Source organism: Mauremys mutica, chromosome 11, assembly GCF_020497125.1.
Source record: "Mauremys mutica isolate MM-2020 ecotype Southern chromosome 11, ASM2049712v1, whole genome shotgun sequence".
In the NCBI taxonomy this organism is placed as follows: domain Eukaryota; kingdom Metazoa; phylum Chordata; order Testudines; family Geoemydidae; genus Mauremys; species Mauremys mutica.
Window position 1 is genome coordinate 19600228 of NC_059082.1, and position 23535 is coordinate 19623762.

At 43.6% G+C, this 23535-nt stretch overlaps 1 protein-coding gene across 4 annotated transcripts in view; it reads left to right on the forward strand.

Annotated features, from left to right (window-relative positions):
* Positions 1-23535, forward strand: part of FAM227B (family with sequence similarity 227 member B) — a 200951-nt gene that overhangs the window by 6271 nt on the left and 171145 nt on the right. For all 4 annotated transcript variants that reach the window (XM_044979817.1, XM_044979819.1, XM_044979820.1 and 1 more), the window contains exons 2-9: positions 1838-1891; positions 4008-4257; positions 5185-5252; positions 5636-5680; positions 7397-7501; positions 11474-11572; positions 12420-12521; positions 17636-17762. In XM_044979817.1, the coding sequence (XP_044835752.1) occupies positions 1841-1891; positions 4008-4257; positions 5185-5252; positions 5636-5680; positions 7397-7501; positions 11474-11572; positions 12420-12521; positions 17636-17762 (847 nt within the window). In that variant the 5' untranslated portion in view covers positions 1838-1840. The remainder of the gene's footprint in view (positions 1-1837; positions 1892-4007; positions 4258-5184; positions 5253-5635; positions 5681-7396; positions 7502-11473; positions 11573-12419; positions 12522-17635; positions 17763-23535) is intronic.

Genomic DNA, 23535 nt, shown 5'->3' on the forward strand with positions numbered 1-23535 from the left:
ATCCCATTTTTTCACACTTGCTGTCTGGTCACCCTAGCAAGATAGGACTCCCCAAATCCATTTTGGGTAAACCCTGACAAACTTACGAAAGGACTCTAAGAGACTTACATAGACTTAGAGACTTTACACCTATGATGAACAACTGGACTCAATATATCCTGATCTACAGACTCTGAAATCAATTGTAAAATATATGATTAACTTTAACCATTTTATAACTCTCCTCTTTTCATTTTTTATTAATAAAACTTTAGTTAGTTTACTCAATTGTAGCATGGTATTTTGGCGAGATCCTGAAATGTGTATATTGACCTGGGGATAGTGGCTGGTCCTTTGGGATTGGAAGAACCCTATGTGAGGTATTTTGATTTTAATAAACACACGTCTTAAAAGTCCAGAAAGAAGCCAGGGACTGGAATGCCTAAGGCAGAGGTGGGCAAACTACAGCCGGCGGGCCACATCCGGCCTGCGGGACCCTCCTGCCTGGCCCCTGGGAGGCTAGCCCCTGGCCCCTCCCCTGCTGTCCCCCCTCCTCCGCAGCCTCAGCTCACTGTGCTGCCAGCACAATGCTCTCAGTGGCGGGGCTGTGAGCTTCTGGGGCAGCCAGATACAGAGCCCGGCCTGACCCGGTGCTCTGTGCTGCGCGGTGGTGTGGCTGGCTCCAGCCAGGTGGCGCGGCTATATTGCCACCAGCCACCGGTGCTCCAGACAGCACAGTAAGGGGGCAGGGATCGGGGGGGTTGGATAGAGGGCAGGGGAGTTCAGGGTGGTGGTTGGGCGCGGGGGTGTGGATAGGGGTTGGGGTGGTCAGAGGGCGGAGAACAGGAGTTGAATGGGGACGGTGTCCTGGGGGGGGTTGGATGGGAGGGCAGTTAGGGGCAGGGGTTCTGGGGGCTGTCATGGGACAGGGAGCGGGGGTGGGTGGATGGGGCAGGGGGGGCCATCAGGGAACAGGGGGGGTTGGATGGGGCAGGAATCCGGGGGGAGCCATCAGGGGGCGAGAAGCGGGGGGGTTGGATAGGGGGCAGGGCCGGGCCACGCCTGGCTGTTTGGGGAGGCATAGCCTCCCCTAACCAGCCCTCCATACAATTTCCGAATCTCAATGTGGCCCTCAGGCCAAAAAGTTTGCCCGCCCCGGCCTAAGGGCTTCTTGTTTCGGCTTCTTGCTAACCAGTATGGTGATACTAGCTTCGTGAAATATAATTATAGAATAAACCACTCCTTTTGGGGGGTGTTTGCCCTATTTCTTGCAGTCTGTCCTCTGGCATTCTCAGTGGTGACCCATACTAGGCCCCTATTTTCAGTGACATATCTTTTCTAAAAGGTTTCTCAGGCTAGTTTTCTGCCCAGACTTTTTTTAAATTATGGTTGAGTTTTTAATTGCCCTAAACTCAGAAAATGTCAATCTGGTGATTTCAATGGGACTACTTGCTAATCTGCAAACCTGATACTTCTCCCCACTTCTAAGCAAAAATTGAATTAAGAACAATTCAGATTATCATACTAATAAGACTTTACTACTTTTACAAAGTATATTGCAGTATATCTATTAATATACTAAAAAGTGTTGTTTATAAATATTTCACACTGGTCAAAATACATGGGAAAGCTACATTTTGTGATGCTGTGTCCTTTCTTGTCATCACATTTGTTCTCATGTTTATTAATTCTCAAAATTAGGTAACACACAATGGGTCTCTCATTTATTAGTGCTAACTATGAGTATATACTGTATACATCATGGTGTTTGCTTTGTTTACTAAGAACAATACCTTAAACTCCATCTCAATTTTATAAGGTACTTTAATAAGAGTAATTCATATTTGTACTTTGATAGAAGATGCAAGGGCCTCCTGGTACTTTTGAAGAATTCTTACAGTCTCAGAAATTGGTAAGTAAAAATGCTTATTATTGTGTGTGTGTGTAGTGGAATAAACATGCAAGAACAAGGCCTTGAGCAAAAGCCATATGAATATAAATACTGAAAACCAAGTTTTGAACGTGGATTGTATTTCCTAGGCCCTTGGGCAGTGGAAACTAAGAGCTTTGTAGAAATGGCAAACCTTCCAGAGAACAGCGCTTATGTTGTTAACCTGCATTTTTTCCACATATAGGCCACGGAGGAAGTTTTGTGTCTGCTATGGCAGTAATTCCTGTTTTATTGTGGAGAGCATGCTTGAGAGAGCACACTGATTCATAGCTTGTTTAAAATAGATGATCAGGCCACAACTTTATTACCATAACAGCAGGGCCAAAGACAAAAAGTTCTGCCAACTGTGAAAAGGGGAATAATCAGTTTTGCTTATTCTAGCACAGGGTTTCTCAAATAGGGGTCGCCGCTTGTGTAGGGAAAGCGCCTGGCAGGCCGGGCCAGTGTGCTTACCTGCCCTGTCCGCAGGTCCAGCCGATCGCGGCTCCCACTGGCTGCGGCTCGCTGCTCTGGGCCAATGGGATCTGCTGGAAGTGGCACGGGCCGAGGGACTTACTGGCTGCCACTTCCAGCAGCTCCCATTTGCTTGGAGCAGCGATCCGCGGCCAGTGGGAGCCGCGATCGGCCAGACCTGTGGACGGGGCACGTAAACACACCGGCCCGGCCTGCCAGGGGCTTTCCCTACACAAGCGGCGACCCCTATTTGAGAAAGCCTGTTCTAGCGATTCTACCTTGTCTTGCGTTGATAAACTTATAGGGGAGATTTTCCTGATCTCCCTGTAAATTCTACAAACTGTCTACCACCAAAACATTCCATATTAAGACTGATTACCAGTGATGCGTCAGCCAATCATCCGTTCTTGTTTGGAGAGAGAAACCACTGCAATGGACCTATATCTATTCGTTATAGGAGATGATTAGTTGGTATATGGGTGAAACCTTCTTTGGATTGAGTTAAAACCTCATTTGAGATTGACAGGTGTGAATTCACCCTTCAATTAACATAACTGTAAGGATAGGCCCCCAGTGAAGAGAAAAGAATTATGTGAACCCACCCAGGAGCTTTTGTTGAGTATTATTTTGAGGTGTGGTGGTGGGAGGCAGAACAGACATAAACCAGGGAAAGACTGAGGGAGAGGCAGCCTGAAAGAGCTGATGAAAGCACATTGGTTGACCTTGGAAGAAATCTGGGGCAAGGTTTTTGGGTTGGGGTGCACAGTGAAAAGAGTGCTCTTAGTGCTGTGAGCAAAGAAAGCTGTTTCCTGCCATTTGATTGCTTCTGCATTCAGAGACACAAACCTTCATACATTCTTTGTAAATATACAAAACTGCATGAAAGAAATACCTGACTATCACCACCTTCTCCTCCTAACTGCGACAACATACTGGACCCCAAATTTTTGGCTAACCGTTCAGGTCAAAAGATTAGATTAGCACATGTCCACTGCTTACTGTGGGGTTAAAACACTGTCCAATCCTGGTATAGTCATCATCAATTTATTATGATTGTACACTTTAGCATTTAGTCTCTGCTCCAGCAAAGTACTTAATCCCATGGGTAATTTTAAATACTTCATGCTTGCCTAAAGTTAAGCACTAGCTTTAAGTGCTTTGCTGGATTGAGGACCTTAGTCCGTGCCTCTGCTTTCAGGGGCATGCACCACAGATGGAAGACATTACTATACTTTCAGAGAACGTAAATTACAAAGGACTTTATAAGTGTCCTTAGAACCATGATAACTCTTCTATGCATGATGTCTCCTTTTCAAACTAAAAAGTCCTTGTATAAAGCCCTGCACTCAACATGAATTTGTTCTGCCCTTCTCTGGCCCATTCCTATTTTTGCTGACTGTTGTAACCAAATGTGAGTGCACTATTCAACATAAGAAGAAATTAGAGTCCTTTAAACAATGATGTCAAAATTAGAGGTCATTAAAATGAATAGGAAAAGTGTGTTTGTACTGGAACTGCAGTGCATTGTAAAAATGTAAATGTCACATATAATTGATTCTTAATTTTATCTTAACATTTTTGATTATGCTTATGACTAATTATTTTTAACATGTAATTATTGCAGGATGATTGGCCAAGATTTCCCTTTCTAGATGAAGATCGTCCTTTGGTGGACAAATTAAGAAATGACTATTCATTTGATGCTATTTCTAAGTTTCTGTATGACAATGCTCCACTACAAATCAGCCTTGTCTCAGATTTGGAGAAGAGAATCGATGAGTGCACAGCTGAACTGAAGAAACATGCTGAAAAAATATTTTCTTTTCAACAAAGGCCAACAGAGGAAGATGACCATCGTGTTTCACTAGAGCAAAGTAATGGGCAATTATTTTAGTTATTACTACTGGGAATAATGGTTGAAAGGTGAATGAAGTAATTTAATCCATTTCCCAATGTTTAAATTCTGGCATCGCCCTAGTGATTATGTTCCAGTTTTTGGAAATAGCTGTGAGAGTATGCTGTCTAGTATGGGGGAGGCGGGGGAGGAAAGCAGTGTGTGTATATGTAGACAGAGAATTGGATAAACATCCAGTGAAATAAAGTAGAATGAAACTTGCACAGTAGAAAATGATTATGCAGTGTTCAATAGGGATAGATTGTATCTTCATGTATAGCCTTGCGTAAGGAATGGTGCATAGGGTGTAACCTCAGGAGTAGTCCTGGGAAACATATATGCATATATATAACTGTAGGAGTAGCCCAGGGAGTCACTGTGCCTCAAAGAGGCTTAATTCCTTTCTTTTTTCCTATATTTACAACAAATTACACTAACCTACACCAGTTCAGCTACATTGTCTGATGCACTGGGAATGTGGAGCCAAGGCTTGCCAATTACCTGTTTTCCCAGTCCACCTGCTTCAGGGGGAAGGGAGTAAATGAATACTTACAATTCACCTACACAAAATATATGCATTCCTTTGGTGCAATCAGTGAGGCTCAGATAAGTGAACACAAAAAATACCCTCTGACTTAGAGGGGATGAAAATGTTGTCCTTAGTCACCACAGTTGATTAGAACCTCAATTTTACATCTCATCTGAAAGACACTTCCAGCAATGCATTGTCAGTCCATGCTGGGCCACTGGTTCAATAGTGAGTTAGAAAGGGGAGAGCCACTTTTTGAATCATCAGCACCGTGTCCTGTAGCACATTGGTTGTCCTTAGAAGTAGCTTAGCAGAATTTGTCCTGAAGCTGAAAAAACAGAGCTATTTTGTTGCTAAATCTTACTCTTTTTTTTAAAGCCAATGATACTCAACTTACTGATTCAGAAGAAATTTCAATTCAAACAGGCAAGATGGGGAAAACAAAGGTATACTATTTATTTTAAAAAAAATTTAATTCTGTTACAGGTTTAGACAGTGAAGACCAAATTTTCAAAGGGGCCTCCATCTTGCATCTTAGACTGAGATTGTGGCCTGCCCTGTATGATCACACAAATAAAACTACTCAAAAATATGATCGTTCTTTATATTGTCACACAATATTCTGTAGTGTAGATAAGACCTAAAGCCTTTGAGTGTCACAGGCCATGTTTTGCTATTTGAAGTCATACTCGGGCTATTTTAAGTTCTGACTTGTAATATGTCATCAGCTGAAAGTGTTTTCCTTTATCTGAGAATACAAGATGTTTAATTCATGGTAAGAAGTGCATTGAACATTAGTTTTGAATGGTTTGTTTAAAACATTTTTCAGATTGATAAATATATCACTGAGGAATCAAGCAGAAAAAATGTCAAGGTAAGTTTGCTAAACATATCATAAAGTAGATTACAATATAATATCAAACCAATATATTGTGTCAACAGTGGCAATTTAGGGAAAGAAAGGAATACAGAATTAGGCCCCAATATATATATATATTAAAGATTCAATATTATTTTTATTAATTATATACATTTAGATATACCGCATAATGGAAAATCCAGATATGGTGTGAGTGTGTTGATTTAATTTGATTTAATTGACATGTCATGAATGAATACTGGGGGCCTAATTTTTGGTTTTCTCTAAGCTGTGCTTAATGAAGAACCTGTGCGGGAAGCAACAGTAGCTGTGTGTCAGTTTTATATTCTCCTGATTCCAGGGGCTGCTTGGGGCTGCTCATAGGCAGTGGGTAGCTAAGGCTAGAGGGGACTCAGTCTCCCCAAAATTAATCTTTGCCAGAAAGAGCCCCTGCTATGATGGAGGGCTTAATTGGGTGCTAACTGCGTGAGCCATAGCCCACCTAGGTCCACTCATGGATATGCCCCTGCTGAGCCTCTCTGCCCCAGGAATATTTTCTCTAGCCACCCATGAGTCTGCTTCTGCTCCTGCTCCTCTCATAAGTTAACCAAATCTGACCGGTAAGAGCACACAAGGTGCCACTGGGACAGCCAGGTATTCTGACTGCTCCATTTGAGGCATCAGTGTGATTACTTACATAAGTAAAGTTAGTGATAGGTGTCAGTGTTGTGGAACTGACCACTAAAATATTAACTGACCAAATTTCATGGAGATAATATGAAATAAGAACAGATGTAAACTTCTATCACAACACAATAATGTATTTATAACTGAACTAATTAAGTTAAGAAAAATATTACTGATACATGTAAAAATAGCAAATCAGGTTCTGTGTTCTTCTGAGACTTCTATAAAGTTAAGGACCAAAACCTGCTCACGTGAGTCGCATGAGTAATTTTATTGACATCACTAGATCAGAACCCACTTAGCTCACAAGAGTGATATTATCTGCATACAGTGGTAATATCTGCATAATGATTTGAACTCATAAAGTGTTATGTAAATGCTAAGCATTCTTCTTATTTTTATTTTGCTTTCTGTTCTCTGAAATATAAACTGACCCACTTCCTGGCATGAAATAAAAAACATACAGCATGTTCAAATTGTATGAGGGTGATGTCAGGCAGAAGGAGAATTGTTTTCTTTGCTATGTCCATGGCCTCTGCTGGAACACTGTCTGTTATGCACTTGCCATACAATTAACAGAATGACTCTGCAGTGACTAGCTTCAACTAGAAAATGAAGGCAGGGACTGGGAAATAGCAAAATATGATTGCAAATTGAACTGCTGACTTAAATATAAAAACAAAGCAAAACACCTTGACTGGGGTTTTACTCTATAGCTTCTGGGGGGAAGTAATTTTTGAGACAGAATCATAGGGATGCAAAACATTTATTAATGATCAGGCAGCAATTTCTTGCTGTACCTTGACTGATTGATAATTGGACCTCTCATTGAGTCTGGACAATCAGATAAAGTAATTGGTAAAGAAAATACTACTGAAAAAATGGGACTCCCAACAATGGAACATTTCCATTGTGGGTAAATGTCTTCAATTTCAGTTTAGAAAAAATATATTGTGGATACATTTGAAGTGATATGTTCTCAGCAAAAAAAGAGAAACTACAAGGAGTATAATAATTAGTAATTAAACATTTTTTTCCTTTTAGAATTATAGATACCCAGGTTTCAAGTTAAAACAGCTTACGGAACTACCAAAACATTTGGAAGCAGCAAAACTTTGGGACTTGGTTATAAAAGCTCACAATTTCAAAGTATGTACACTTTATTCCAGTTTGCTAAATAGAAACTGCTAACATAAAATAGTGCCAGATCTTTATGGTTTATAACTTAAATAAGCATATATTTTAAAATGTTCATATTCCATTTTTTCTTTAGGTATTTTTAATTCATGAAAGATGCCAGACTGAGAAATCTAGACAGTGAAGTCCATTATTTATATGCACAACCAGCTCACCTCAGGCAGCAGCAATGAACATTTCCCCTCAAAGCTTTTTCTTGTGTCTCAAACCTGATCTATTATTATATTGGGGAAAAAATACACTAAATTAATATTAGAGTTGCAAAGTCAAGCACTCAGAAGTTAGTAAGCTCCAGATCTTCAAAGGTATTTAGGCACCTATTTCCCATTAAAATTAATAGGAGTTAGGCATCTTAATACCTTTAGGGATGTGGGCCAAAATGCCAAAATTAGGGTTGCCTATATAACCTTAATTCAGCCTCCTTCTGCATATGCTTTATAGTATAGTCTTTAATTACATGACCACATGGTATTTTTGCACAGGATCCATCTTTCATTCAATCCACAGGATGGGCAGTGCTCAAGGAATGAATCAGGCCTGTGTAGTGCATGAGGTTATTGTCTGAAGGACTCCTGCTGTGAGGATCCATGGTCCTGGAACCTAGGTCTGCAGGCTCCTGTGTGGATCCCTTGTCCACACAGCCAGACTACAGATCTGGTGAAGCAGGGAACAGCAGCCAATGAGCCCTATGGGTTCAAGCTCCACTGGATGTCCCGCCCATGGAAGTCCTGACTGGCAGAGCCTACTGCATTCTCTAATTGCCCTAGGGAGAACATCTGGAGGCTGTCTGTGCAACTAGGTAGATTTCCAGCTTGCTGCTGCAAACAGACCCTTGATACATTGCCTCACTGCTGGTTTCTGGCCCCAGTCCTGCTCCTGATGCCAAGCCTTGCTTCTGGTTCCTGGTCTCCTGCTCTGCTCCTAACTCCTCAGGCTGCCTTCGTTCCTGGTTCCCTGCTCCATTACTGCATCTTGCCCTGCCTCTGTTTTACTAACCATACTTTGGCTGACTCACTTGGCTCTGACATGGTGCAACTCATTGACCTCGATTCCAACCTTGACTGCTGCTTCTGACCTTGAACCCTCTAGACTGAACTCAGACCATGTCCCTTATAACCATGGCCCTGGCCTCTTCCCCCAGCCTGTAGGTGAAGTCCTGGTACCTGCCTGTTAGAAGCTGATGAGTTGTAATTCAAGTTCCTGCATCCCATTGCATTACTAGCACAGCAGCACGCAAGCTTTGGTGTGTACGTGTTAAAGTTCCCTTATACGCTATCTAGCTCAAATTTAAAGCACCACTTAATCTGAGCTGGAGGAATCCGGTTAGGGAAAAACTTGAGTTACACCCCAAGCTAATAGTTCAGTGAAGACAAGCCCTTTGTTTCTTCAAAAGATTGTGCACATGGATTCTACTCTTGGTGCGCATGCACCCTATTTCTACAAAATGGCATTCTTTTGGGCAGTAGTGCCCAATAGGACTGTGCCTGCTAGATGTCTTTGCACCTCCCACTCAAGAACATAAAAGGCAGAGTGGTCCCTGCTATCCCTCAGTTCCTTCTTACCTCCTGTGGAAGGAACCCCTCCAGTGTCCACTTGCTTCTTGCTGCTAGTGTTAGTTATTATTGTTAGTTAGTTCTTAGTGAATAATTTTAGTCTTTTTGCCTGTTGGCCCCAAAACCAGGTTTTTGTGTGAGATATTTAATTTATTGGCTAGACTTCTCCCCTCCATCCATTAGAGGAGCTCTAACTATATGGAAGAAACAAAATTCCATGGTTCAAATCTGCCCTTCATGTGAAGCTTCAATGCCAATTACCAGCAGACTCTCCAGCTGCCTCTTTTGTTTAGAAGAGGATAAACAAATGTAGAGAATTGGTAGACAAGGTCCCAAGGGTAAGAAAAAGAAGCTCAGGACAGCTGGCAGTTTCTCAAAGGTACAGCATTAAAGGCATAACAGCAAACTATCCCAAAGCAGAGTAAAGATAGGAAGATACAAATATAGTTGTATCAGGAACTCTTTAATTACCTGAAAATCAAAAAGGAATCATACAAAGAGAGAAAACAAGGACAAATTGCTAAGGATAAGTACAAAAGAAGAGCACAAGCATGTAGGGACAAAATCAGAGAGGCATAAAATGAGTTACAACTAGCAAGGGACATAAAAGGCAATAAAAAGGTTCTATAAATGCATTAGAAGTAAGATGAAGGAAAGTGTAAGTCCATTACTTAACAGGGAAGGAGGGGTACTAACTGATGACACAAAGAGGAGGGTGCAAGTGTTTACGAATACCTACACCATCTCTGACAGATGTTTGTCTAGCATGTTCTTAAAAGCTTCCAATGACAAGAACTATACAACCTCCCTTGATAATCTTTTCCAGCACTTAACTATCCTTATAGTTAGGGTTTTTTTTCCTATTATCTAATCTAAATCATCCATAGACTGTAATGGGAGGGGCAGAGCTATAACCTTTTATAACCCTTTGAAGACTTATCCCAAATAAGTGTTTAGGTCACCTGTCATTCTTTGAATAGCTGGTAATAACTTTTACAAAAGAAAATTATAGTGCTGTATATTTTGAGGGACTGAACATTACTTCTAACGTTAATGTTTCACTACCAGCCTTCAACAAGATGTTTAGATTCAAAATATACAAATTTTTACTTCTAAAAAAATTACTTATGTATGCATATGTTTGGCACACAATGCTGTCAGAAAGCCTGCTATATAGACCCAAAAATGACTTGGACATCTCAGAAACCATAATTTTAGTCCCACGCCCACCTCCAAAAAGTCTGTTTTTTGTCATACTGACACTACTTTAGCTTCAGCAAATGACAGGAAATTAATAGCTGCCATAATAAATAAACCTGACACAGTCAAAATGCATGAATTCCAGAAAAAATTCAGTACATAAATTACATAATATTTACAATCCCTCAGTTATCAGATAGTAACAGATTTAATAACTACTTCAAAAATTTAACTTTAGAAATACAATTTGTGTAATGTAATACTTTTTAATAGCCTCATTTGAAAAAATTTTTTAGAAGACTGCAATTGCACTCTACATAAGCATATTGAAAAAATACCATTATGTGAGTTTTAAAGTCTTTTTATGGCATTAATTGTAATATTTTGGGGCCAGTTTCAGTGGCGTTGGAACAGTTTTTTATAGTGGGGGTGCTGAAAGACATTGAACAAAACTGTAAGCCTTGTGTATGATAGAAACCACTTCAATCCAGAGGGCGCTGCCACACTCCCAGCACCCTAGTTCCAGCACCATTGGCTAATGTGTGCCTTGTCCTGTAGAGCTACCCACCAGGGCAATCCTAAAACCTCACTAATACTTCTGAACAGGGGCCATGCACAGTTCATAATTTATGCTTGTTACCTGATGCAGAGGGGAATAAATGGAACTTATATATGAATCTGCTTTATTGATTTTGCTAGCTACTCTTGTTCTCTGAGGTATTGTTTTTAAATTGCCATTGTGTTGAACTCATTTTTAGGATTCAAATGCAAAGAACACTACCTAAGGCCTCACTAATTTTGTGTATTTCAGTTTTTGAGTGCCAAATTTGAGACATTTAGGACCTGAGTTTCAGATATGCTGAATATTTGTAACTCCAGTCAAAGCCAATGCAAGCTGAAAATGCTTGGCCCTTAAGAATATCCAGCTTTCGTTGTATCCACATGAGTACCCCATGTTGTACTCAACATAGTGGATAATTTTGAAAGAAACTGCTTCTCTTCAACTTAAAGCTAAGCATTTTCCTCTTGAGGTTTTTTTCCAAGTGTTTGCTGAAGCTAAGACATTTTTCTACTATCTGCTGGATTTTGTTATGAAGTGCACCTCTTGCGGTCTTTAACTTTTTGCATTTCTACAGTCTAAATAAATTAAACAAAAAGTTTGTTTCAACAGGAAGAAGTTTTTAAAGTTTGGAGAAAGTTGTTTCTCTCGGAAGCATCCATTGCTGTTTTACAGGATTGTTTTTGGTGGTGGTTTCTTCAAAAGTTTAAGGTATAAACATATAACAAAATTATTCTTACAGCTCTTCTAATCAAATGTACAAAATTAAGATTTCTTGTTTTACAAAGTCATGATCCATAGATTGAAGCAGAAGTAGGCCCAGAATGAAACATCTAACTTTAACCTGATCTCAGAGGACATATGCTTTACTTGTGAAGAGCCATTTAAGACAGACGGTTTATATCACTGAATACTAAAATAAAACTTTAAGCCAGAATTGACGGTTTACTTTAGCTTTGCTTACTTTGTTTAATGATGCTAAAATTTATGCAAGATGTTGTTTTGAAATAATTAAATATAAGAACATAAAGCAAAAATATCACTACTTTTGTTACCTGACACTATCGATATGTACATAACTGAGGAGCCAAAGGAAAATATTCATACAGTACATTACTGTGCTTGTGAGCTATCTTGACTCAGTACAGTGCTTCAGCCCAACATTTAAGGTGGTGCTTAATAGGGATGGATTAAACACATGTTTCAAATTAAGCATGTCCTTAAGTGCTGTGCCAAATTAAGAGCTTTTGCAAAAAATTAAGAAAACTGTTAATTTAAAGGGAGAAAGAATAAAGCAAAATGTAAAATTACTTTGGGAATATCGATAACAGTGTTGTTCCTCATATCATCAGATTAAATGCTACAAGAAATTGCTAATGCCACAGTTCAACAGGGTATTTAAGCACAGGTCTAGCTTTAAACATGTAAGTCATTATATTATCTGTAGTAGTGGAATTGCTCGCATGAATAAGTACCCTGCCGAGTCAGGGCCTAAATTCTGATCATCATCATTTAATTAATAACTATTTCTGATTTTATGTTGATTTTTCCTTTTAAGCCTAATCAAGAAGATCAAGATTACTTGTTTGACAGAATTGCAGACAGCTTTGTATCACTTTTCCTATGTGTCCCCAGTGATACTAAAGATGCTTTTTTTCAGGTAATGGTATGGTAACATATGAGTTGCAATGATTAGTTATATAAGTTTGGCAAGTTTTTAAGTCTCTTTTTCTTCCCTCTTGTACATGGTGTGGAAAAATGCATTAATTTCATGGAAATTGGTATGGCAGAAGGAAAAGCCATATAGAGACAAGCTCCCCCACTCACATAGACACAAACATTCCCTTGCTTAAACAATACATGTTTTGGGAGAGATGTATAGGAGGTTCCTGGCTGAACAAAAGGAAATAGAAGTTAGGGGGCAGCAGCTGCCCAGGAAAAATTTTCAAAAGTACCAGAGGCCAAAAGATCAGACTTTTAAAGAGATTTAGGCACCAAAACAGGTAAATAGGTGCCTAAGTCCATCATGTAGGCACCACTGACATTTTCAAAGCTACAGCTCATGTGCCACCTAATCCCTTTATCTGCCTAGGTACCTTGAGCACCTAAATTTCTGCTGGTAAGCATTTACAAAGCAATCTAAGTTCTGCTGCCACCCAACAGCTAACAAGCTGCTCACAGCAGTAGCTGAAGCCAAAGCCCTGAAGTGGGATTTTTGAAGTAGGAGAGAGAATGCTTACCTCACCTCCAGGGCTTTATCCTGTAGGTGTGCTCTAAGCATACCTGTTACCTGCCAGACTCTGCAGCAGGTAGTCTAGATGCAGGATATTGATAGATGGCAGCATATGTTTGTGGGGGCAGGGCGGTGCAAGGATATTTTGCGCCCTAGGCAAAACTTCCACCTTGCGCCCCCTGCCCCCACCCCTCCCCCCGGAGCATCGCTTATTATAAACTTTCAAAAATGAATACTGCATACTGTGGCATTGTTCATTAGAATTAATACACATTCAGCTTGAAAATTTATTAACTTCATTATTTAGTCTACATATTTAATGAAAATAAATGACTAATCTGACAGGATGTGGGGCTGGCTGGCTTTGGGCACGGGGGTGCAGCAGGGGTTGGATGGAGACGGGGTGTGCGGGGCTGGCTGGCTGGCTTTGGGCAGGGCAGGGGATGCGGAGCTGGTTGGAGATGGGGTCTAGGGTTGGCTGGAGACAGGGGGTGTGGGGCTGGCTTTGTTCAGGGGGCTGCGGAAAGGATTGGCTGGAGACGGGGTGTGGGGTTGGCTGGGAGCAGGGCAGGGGGTGTGGGGCTGGCTGCGGGTAGAGGGTGTGGGGCTGACTGCGGGCAGGGCAGGAGGTGCAGCAGGGGCTAGCTGTGGGCAGGGGGTGCAGCAGGGGCTGGCTGTGGGCAGGGGTGTGGGGCTGGCTGCGGGCAGGGCAAGGGGTATGGGGCTGGCTGGAGACAGAGGGTGTGGGGCTGGCTGCAGGCAGGGCAGGGGGTGTGGGGCTGGCTAGAGACAGAGGGTGTGGGGCTGGCTGCGGGCAGGGCAGGGGGTGCAGCAGGGGCTGGGTGCAGGCAGGATGTGTGGGGCTGGCTGTGGGCAGGGCAGGGTGTGTGGGCCTGGCTAGAGACAGGGGGTGTGGGGCTGACTGGAGACGGGGTGTGGGGCTGGCTGCGGGCAGGGCAGGGGGTGCAGCAGGGGCTGGCTGCGGGCAGGGGGTGTGGGGCTGGCTGCAGGCAGGGCAGGGAGTATAGCAGGGGCTGGCTGGAGACAGGGGGTGTGGGGCTGGCTGGAGGCAGGGGCTGGCTGAAGGCAGGGCAGGGGTACAGCAGGGTCTGGCTGGAGACAGGGGGTGTGGGGCTGGCTGGAGGCAGGGGCTGGCTGGAGACAGGGCAGGGGGGTACAGCAGGGGCTGGCTGGAGACAGGAGGTGTGGGGCTGGCTGGAGGCAGGGCAGGGGATGCAGCAGGGGCTGGCTGGAGACAGGGGGTGTGGGGCTGGCTGGAGGCAGGGGCTGGCTGTGGGCAGGGGGTGTGGGGCTGGCAGCAGGCAGGGCAGGGAGTACAGCAGGGGCTGGCTGGAGACAGGGCAGGGGGTACAGCAGGGGCTGGCTGGAGACAGGAGGTGTGGGGCTGGCTGGAGGCAGGGCAGGGGATGCAGCAGGGGCTGGCTGGAGACAGGGGATGTGGGGCTGGCAGCAGGCAGGGCAGGGAGTACAGCAGGGGCTGGCTGGAGACAGGGCAGGGGGTACAGCAGGGGCTGGCTGGAGACAGGAGGTGTGGGGCTGGCTGGAAGCAGGGCAGGGGGTGCAGCAGGGGCTGGCTGCGCGCAGGGTGGTGGTGACCAGGGCTGTCTCTAGATATTCTGGGGCCCTACGCAGCCCCTCCGTGGGGGTGGGGTGGTGGTGCCCCAGGCCCCTGTGGGGGGGTGGGAGCGGGGGGCCCCAGGCTTCGGTGGGGGGTCAGGCCTCCGGGGGTGCGGGGCTGGCTAGGAGGACAGGGGGGAACCGCCCCCCAGCACTCCCTGGCGGCACGGCTGGGGCCAGGTCTCTGCACTTTCCCCCGCCGGTGAGTGCAGGCCCGGCCCTGCTGCAGAGCTCAGGGGAGTGGGGGCGGGGCGGGGCTTAGCAGGGGCAGGGGCCCTGGGGAAGAGCCAGAGCAGCAGGGAGCAGCACAGCGCCCCCAGCGGCCGGAGGAGGAATGACATCACTTCCCGGCCTGCCTGCCGGAGCTGATCAAAGCCACAGCACCCCCTCGCACAGTGGTGGGAAGAGGGTTACACGTTTAGCCGGCGCCAGGTGGGCATCCCAGACATTTTGGGCACCGCTTTTTGGCGCCCTCAAATCTTGGCGCCCTAGGCGGCTGCCTAGTTTGCCTAGTGGTTGCACCAGCCCTGTGCAGGGGGGACACAACCCAACACCTGCACAAAAAACATTCAGGGAACAGGGACATATAGAGCCAGCATGAGAAAGAGAGAGAGAGAATTTTGGCAGGTAGGGCATAGGTTACCTAAGCAGCTGACCTGGCATATGTGGCCAGGTACCCTATAGAGCAGTGGTCCCCAACACGGTGCCCGCCTCTCGATGATGCAGCTTGCCGTCGACAAGTGACGTCATCGAGAGGCGTTGCTCCCGAATTTCGGCGGGGACGCCTCTCGACGTCGCTTGTCGCCAAGTGATGTCATTGAGAGGCGTCGCCCCCGAATTTCGGAGGGGACGCCTCTCGCTAACGCCGCTTGCCTTCGACAAGTGACGTCATCGAGAGGCGTTGCTCCCGAATTTCGGCGGGGACGCCTCTCGGTGACGTTGCTTGTCGATGGCAAGTGACGTCATCGAGAGGCATCGCCACCGAAATGCTGCCGAAATTCGGCGGCATTTCGGCGGGTGCTCCACCACTGCAGTGGTGCTTCAGCTGGCGCCCGCCAGCCAAAAAGGTTGGGGACCACTGCTACAGAGGGTTTTCATGTCTGAGATTCTGAGCAGAGAGACACACCTCTCTCTGGCCTGTCAGCCAGGCTCATAAGATCAGCTGCTTAGATGCCTAAACTCTGCCTTCTCCCTGCCCTTTCCTCTGCATTTCACTACTGGCTTCTGAAAATCCCTTTCTTAGGTGCCTAACTCTCCCTGTGTGTTGTATGAGGAGCCTGGGTGCCAAACTCAGTGCTTTGAATACCACTGGGTGGCAGGGCTCCTAGGAGTTAGGCTCAGTGTTGCAACACCTAAGTCCCCTTTGTGAATCTAGCCTGGAAGCATTTTTGAACATGTTACCTTATGGAAAAGCACTATACAAATTTCTACTAAATCACATGTAAGTTAATGCTGAGGACATAATTATCAACTTCTTCTTGAGCTAAAGATCATCAACTGGACCTTCCAAGAGGGGTTGCACCCTTCCTTAGGATTAGTGGGGCAATTAAAACTAAACTGTCAATTATCTAATAGTAGTTAAGCATTTTGAGATCCTCAGATGACACACTCATATTCTCCTCCTCATATAGGAGTTATGTGGATTATTTCATTAATTTACGTGAGGTTCTCCAGTACTGTGGTGATGAGCACAAAAGAACATCCAATAAACTAGGACTTACTCTTGATTTTCCTGCCAGCAAATCTAACTCAGAGGCTGTGGCATTTGGAACTCCTCCAGTGTGAGGCTGCATTTAAGCTATTACTAGGCTATTTCGTCACCATTCACTCTGTATATTTGACAAACAATTTACTCTGGCTAGACTTTTCCTGTTGGTGTGTCTATTTGGGGGCCCTGTAGCCACAAAGTGGTACAATCAACCAGGAGAAAATAGTCATTAGGTCTAAAAATGCCATGTGCAAGTCCATGAGGTGTTGTTCTGGGTGGGGTCTTGCCTCCCACTCACAAGGAGGAATTAGAAATAGATATAGTTACATGTATATTTGTATGGTGTAAGTGTTTAGTATGCAACATATATTATGACATTGCTTGGACCAGAATCCAGATATGTGCTAGCATTTAAAATTCAGATTGATATGTTGCAGCAGCTGTGTTTTTTATTCAGCCTGCATGACTGATACGAAATTTAAAATAAACTCCTAGGTTTAAATTGTAAAAATGAAATGTTTGCATAGTATTTTCTTATGAAAATGTTATCTGAATAGACTTTTTTTTTAAATGCTGATATGGTGCAAAAGTTAGTATGCATATATCTGAACCTATATATTCTAGGTAGAGAAAACAGAGCAATGTGTGTGTGGGTGAGAAAGAAAGAGAGAGGAGAGTGACAACTTCTAATGTTAGAACAACATGCTGGCAATCTGAAATTAATACCTGGCTCAAACAATATGTGACTAATGAAATGTGATCCTAAAATAAACATGGCAAAATTTTCCTAAATGCTTACTTTTCATTACATATAGTGATTACTTAAACTTTAAGCAATTTTTTTGATTCCCAGTTCACTCATCCATGCTTCATTTGAGCCCATAATGACTCATTCAGAGATTATAAACTTAGTCTTTTGGAATCAGCATTTTACAATTCTTGTTCTAGCTGCCAACCTTGACTTGTACCCTTTTTCAGCAAGGTATTGACCATTACACCTGCTATTATATTTGACAGATATTTAATATTTCATACAAATAATAAAGAGAAACTATTTTGAATGCATTAGTTCAATGATTACTGCATTTTGCTTTATTTTTTATGTAAACAGAATTATAACTATGGTAAAATTAGTACTAAAGCTCTTTTTGTAACCTTATAATTATTATATTCAGTTTAATTCTTATTTTGGCAGGTGTATCCTGATTGTTTGTCACAAGTCATCTATGTTGCTTTCTGTGAAGCATTTCCAGAATCCAATAAATCTTTTGATGATGCATTTAAAGATGGACTAGTGGATTTAATTTTTCAATGGGTATCAGGTACTGTTAGCTAATTTAAATACACTTTTGAAGTGTATTATATTAGGATTTCCAGATTTCTTTCCCTCATTTAGAAATTATTACTTTTACCCCCACTAGTGGTATTAAATAATAATAATAATAATTAATCTATTACTAGAAATACAATTGTCAAAGATGCTCTTCTGAGTCTGGAGCATTAATATCTCAAATTCCAACTCTTGGTTAGAGAATGGAAAACAATTGGTGGTAGACTGGAAAACAAATGGAGATAATTTGAGCTGATTGTTCATCATCATCTCTGTGGAACAAATGTTCTTACATTATTTAAGGAAATAATTAACCTAGACCTGACTGAGGATAAATTTAAGTCAATTATTTTGTAGCTCCATGTAACTCAGTATGTTTCCACTTGCACCTTAGCTAATTGGATTTGTGAAAGCTTGTCTAGAACCTTTAGCTTTATTCATTAATGAAATTATAAATTCTTTTATTATTAATTTTAAAAGTTAATGTTACTTAACGTTTAATGGTACTTTAAGATGCCTCAGCATTATAGAATTTGAGGTTTTGTGAGTGGGTATTAACTTTAGAAATTAAATTTTCTTGCATAATGCCAGCACTTAACATATTTAACCTAACACATCTGACCTTACGAGCTATCATCAAATCTGTAATCTCTGCCTCATTGCAGAGGTCCGGGAAATATTTAACTTTTGCAGAATTAGCCAGCAATTGTATAATGATCCCCAGGAATATGTATCAATGTCTTCTTATGAGCGAGCTGCTGTCTGTGATTAGGGAGGGTTGCCAACTTTCTACTCACACAAAACTGAACACCCTTGCCCCGCCCCTGCCCTGTCCCTCCTCCGAGGCCCCGTCCATGTCCCGCCCCTTCTCTGAGGCCCTGCCCCCACACATTCCATCCCCCCCTTTGTCGCTTGCTCTCCCCACCCTCACTCACTCGCTCATTTTCACCGGGCTGGCTCGGGGCTGGGTTGAGGGAGGGGGCGAGGACTCTGACTGGGGTGCGGGCTCCGGGATGAGCCAGAAATGAGTTCAGAATGCAGGAGGGGGCTCCAGGCTGAGGCAGTGGGTTAGAATGTGAGAGGCTGGGGGTGCGGGCTCTGGGGTGAGGCCAGGGATGATGGGTTTGGGGTGCAGGAGGCGGCTCCAGGCTGGGGATGGAGCTGAGAGATTCAGAGTATGGGAGGAGGGTCCAGGCTGAAGCAGGAGTTTGGGGTGTGGGAGGAGGTACGGGCACTGGGCATGGGGTGCAGGGGCAGAAATGAGGGTTTCAGGGTGTGGGAGGGGGCTTCAGGCTGGGGCAGGGGGTTGGGGTGCGGGGGAGTGAGGGCTCTGGCTGGGGATGCGGGCTCTGATGTGGGGCCAGGGATGAGGGATTTGGGGTTCAGGAGGGTGCTCCAGGCTGGGACCGAGGGGTTTAGAGGGCAGGAGGGGAACACGAGGCGGGGCACCATGGGCCAGATGTAATTAACCACAGGGCCGGATCCGGCCCGCGTGCCCTAGGTTCTCCACCCCTGCCCTACACATAGGAGTTGGACAGGGGACATGCCGGCTGCTTCCGGAGAGCAGCGCTGAGGAGAGGCTAGCAGGGAGCCTGCCAGCCATGCCATGCTGCACCGCTAACCGGATAATCAACAGCCTGGTTAGCAGTGCTGACCGGAGCTGCCAGGATCCCTTTTTGACCAGGTGTTCCGGTCGAAAACCAGACATCTGGTCACCCTATGCACCATTCTGACTCTTTCTCTGTGATCCTGTGTGAAGGGAATATTCAGGAAGAATCTGTGGTGAGCACAGCAATGCAGCAAGAATGTAAAATCTTCAGGCCATGATTGAAAGAGAAAGTGTTGGGTGATTATTGGAAAAGAAAGTAGGCAGAGAGACGACGTGAATTATCTGTGTTGGAGGGAGCACTAGAACATCTTCCCCATGAATTAATCTTAAATGTCCTGTGAAAATACTTGGAACTGGAAAGCCTGGGGTGAATGCAGTTTATTCCATTTTCCAGTAGCAATTTTTTTCAATTTCTATAAAGATTATTACAGGGACCAAGCTGTGTCTGGTCTGATAGACATTCTTTGGCAGCAGAATTTGATTTGAAATTTTTATTATTAATGTCTGCATGGTCTATTACCAAGGTATAATAGTAATAGATTTTATTTGCTTTTAATCAACATCCAGACATAGATGAACACAATACATTGCGGAAGAGAGATTTTTTAAAGGAAATCATGCTTTACCAATCTATTAGAATTCTTTGAGGGGTTCAGCAAGGATGTAGACAAGGGTGAGCCAGTTGATATAGTGTTGTTGGACTTTCAGAAAGTCTTTGACAAGCTCCCTCACCAAAGGCTCTTAAGTAAAGTAAGCAGTCATGGGATAAGAGGGAAGGTCCTCTCATAGATTAGTAACTGGTTAAATATAGGAAATGAAGGGTAGGAATGAATGGTCAGTTTTCACATTGGAGAAGGGAAATAGCAGGGTCCCCCGACGATCATTCTGAGACCTGTGCTGTTCAACATATTCATAAATGATTTGGAAAAGTGGGTAAACAGAGCTGGGACAGTGACAAAGTTTGCAGGTAAAGATAATTAAGATCAAAGCTGACTGTGAAGAGTTACAAAGGGATCTCACAAAACTGGGTGACTGGGCAACAAAATAGAGATGAAATTCAATGTTGATAAGTGCAAAGTAATGCAATGTAATCCCAACTATACATACAAATGATGTTAGCTAAATTAGCTGTTACCACTCAAGAAAAATCTTGGAGTCATTGTGGATAGTTCGCTGAAAATATCTGGTCAATGTGCTGTGGCAGTCAAAAAATCTAGCAGAATGTTAGGAACCTTTAGGAAAGAGAGAGATAATAAAACAGAAAATATCATAATTCCTCTATATATGAAGCCATGGTATGCCCACACCTTGAGTACTGTGTGCAGTTCTAGTCACCGCATCTCAAAAAAAGATATATTAGAATTGGAATAGGTACAGAGAGGAGCAACAAATATTATTAGGGATATAGAGCAGGATATAGAGGAGAGATTAAAAAGACTGGGACTGTTCAGTTTGGAAAAGAGATGACGAAGGGGGGATATGATAGAGGTCTATAAAACCATGAATGGTGTGGAGAAAACGAATAGTGAAGTGTTATTTACCCTTTACCGAACACAAGAACCTAGAGTCACCCAATGAAATCAATAGGCAACAGGTTTAAAACAAATATTAAAAAGTACTGCTTCACACCAACTCATTGTCATGGGATGTTGTGAAGGCCAAAAGTAAAACTGGGTTCAAAAATAATTAGATAAGTTCATGGAGGATAGGTCCACCAATGGCTATTAGTCAGGATGGGCAGGGACACAATCCCATGCTCCAGGTGTCCTTAAAACTCTGACTCCCAGAAACTGGGACTGGATGACAGTCCCAAATCTTTCTGTGGTAGGGTAGGGCACCCCCTTTGGGTTATATGGGGAGTGCACATGCTTGAATCGAATTACTCCATCCCCATCCCAGTGGGTGCTGTGGGGCATCTTTTTAGTGGGCTGGCAACCTTCCAGCTGGGGACTCTTGACTGTCAAGTCCCTTCTCTATGTCCCTTGTGATGTCACCAAACATCCCATAGTCAGCAAAATAGGTTAAACTAAAGAAAAACTTGTAATCAGCTCCCTCCAGGATATGGGACTCTGGGAGTATCAAAGCTAATGCGGTTTTAGGATGCATCAGGTGAGGAATTTCCAGCAAAGATAAGGAGGTGTTAATACCGTTATATAAGGCACTGGTGAGACCTCATCTGGAATACTGTGTGCAGTTCTGGTCTCCCATGTTTAAGAAGGATGAATTCAAACTGGAACAGGTTCAGAGACGGGCTACTAGGATGATCCGAGGAATGGAAAACCTGTCTTATGAAAGGAGACTGAAAGAGCTTGGCTTGTTTAGCCTAACCAAAAGAAGGTTGAGGGGGGATATGATTGCTCTTTATAAATATATCAGAGGGATTAATATTAGGGAGGGAGAGGAATTATTTAAGCTTAGTAACAATGTGGACACAAGAACAAATGGATATAAACTGGACACTAGGAAGTTTAGACTTGAAATTAGACGAAGGTTTCTAACCATTAGAGGAGTGAAGTTCTGGAACAGCCTTCCAAGGGGAGTAGTGGGGGCAAAAGACATATCTGGCTTTAAGACTAAGCTTGATAAATTTATGGAGGGGATGGTATGATGGGATAGCCTAATTTTGGCAATTAATTTGGCAATTGATCTTTGATTATCAGCAGGTAAGTATGCCCAGTGGTCTGTGATGGGATGTTAGATGGGTTGGGATCTGAGTTACTACAGAGAATTCTTTCCTGGGTGGTGGCTGGTGAGTCTTGCCCACATGCTCAGGGTTTAACTGATAGCCATATTTGGGGTCGGGAAGGAATTTTCCTCCAGGGCAGATTGGCAGAGGCCCTGGAGGTTTTTCGCCTTCCTCTGCAGCATGGGGCACGGGTCACTTGCTGGAGGATTCTCTGCAGCTTGAGGTCTTCAAACCGCAATTTGGGGACTTCAATTACTCAGACATAGGCTAGGGGTTTGTTATAGAAGTGGATGGGTGAGATTCTGTGGCCTGCGTTGTGCAGGAGGTCAGACTAGATGATCATAATGGTCCCTTCTGACCTTAAAGTCTATGAGTCTATGAGTATCAAGGTCCACTTCAGAGCTCACTGGGCTCCAGTACAAGCCCCTGTTCTTTTCCCCTTCAACTCAGGGGTTCTGCACCCTCCTTCTGCAAGGGCAGGGGCTCAGTAGGCTGTCAGTCCTCTCTCCAGGGCTGGAGAAGCTGAACAGTTTGTTCCTTTCCCAGGGTTGCCCCCATCTGAGTGGAGTTCCCTCTCTTTTAGCTCCTCCTCCAGTCCTGGCATGCTTTGCAGGAGCAGCCTGACAGGGCCAATCCAGCCCAAAGCAGCTCCTTACCCCTTATATACTAGTCGGGGTGTATATACACTGTCACATAGGGACTGGATCGTCCATAATTGCCACGTACTGTTCATTCCTTCTGAAGCATCTGGCATTGGCCACTGTGGGAAGACAGGATACTGGGAGAACACTAGATACTGACAGACCATGGGTCTGACCCACTATGGCCATTCTTATGTTTTTAGACTGAACTTCATCTGGACTATTGACTATATATCAGATGCAGGCTACTTTAGCGCTTATTTGTTTACATTTTAGCCAATGTGGGCTTCACTGACATGTGCATTGGCACAGTGTGATAAACATTGCACTGCTGATAAACAGTAGAAATATATTTTTATATACCTGTAAAATGCCAAAAATGTTTTTCTCTATATTTTCCCCCTCTGTTGAAAAGCATTGTTTTTCAGGCAAAAAATACTTTGATCTTAACAGGAGACAAAGAGAAAATTACTCAGAGAAAAAAAATGCATTAAAAATCTCATTTTAGGAGGTCTCTGCACACCAAGGTCACAGTCTACCACTCTTCTCTGCATATGCTTTTTTACCATGGCAGGACTCCTCAGCAGTCAGAATAATGTCCTGTGGATTATATTTTTATTGCTTCTCTGGGCAAGAACAAAGTTAATTCCCAGTGAGACCTTGCTGATCACAGCAGCATACATATTAACCTGCTGAGGGATAAATGTGCACCATTACTCCCAAAAGGGTCTTGCACTGGCACGAGCTAGTTAAACCCAAGAATCTAGCCTGTAATATGTGTCTGCTGTAAATAGACAGTGGGCAGAGTTCTCAAGATTTCAGTTGGACC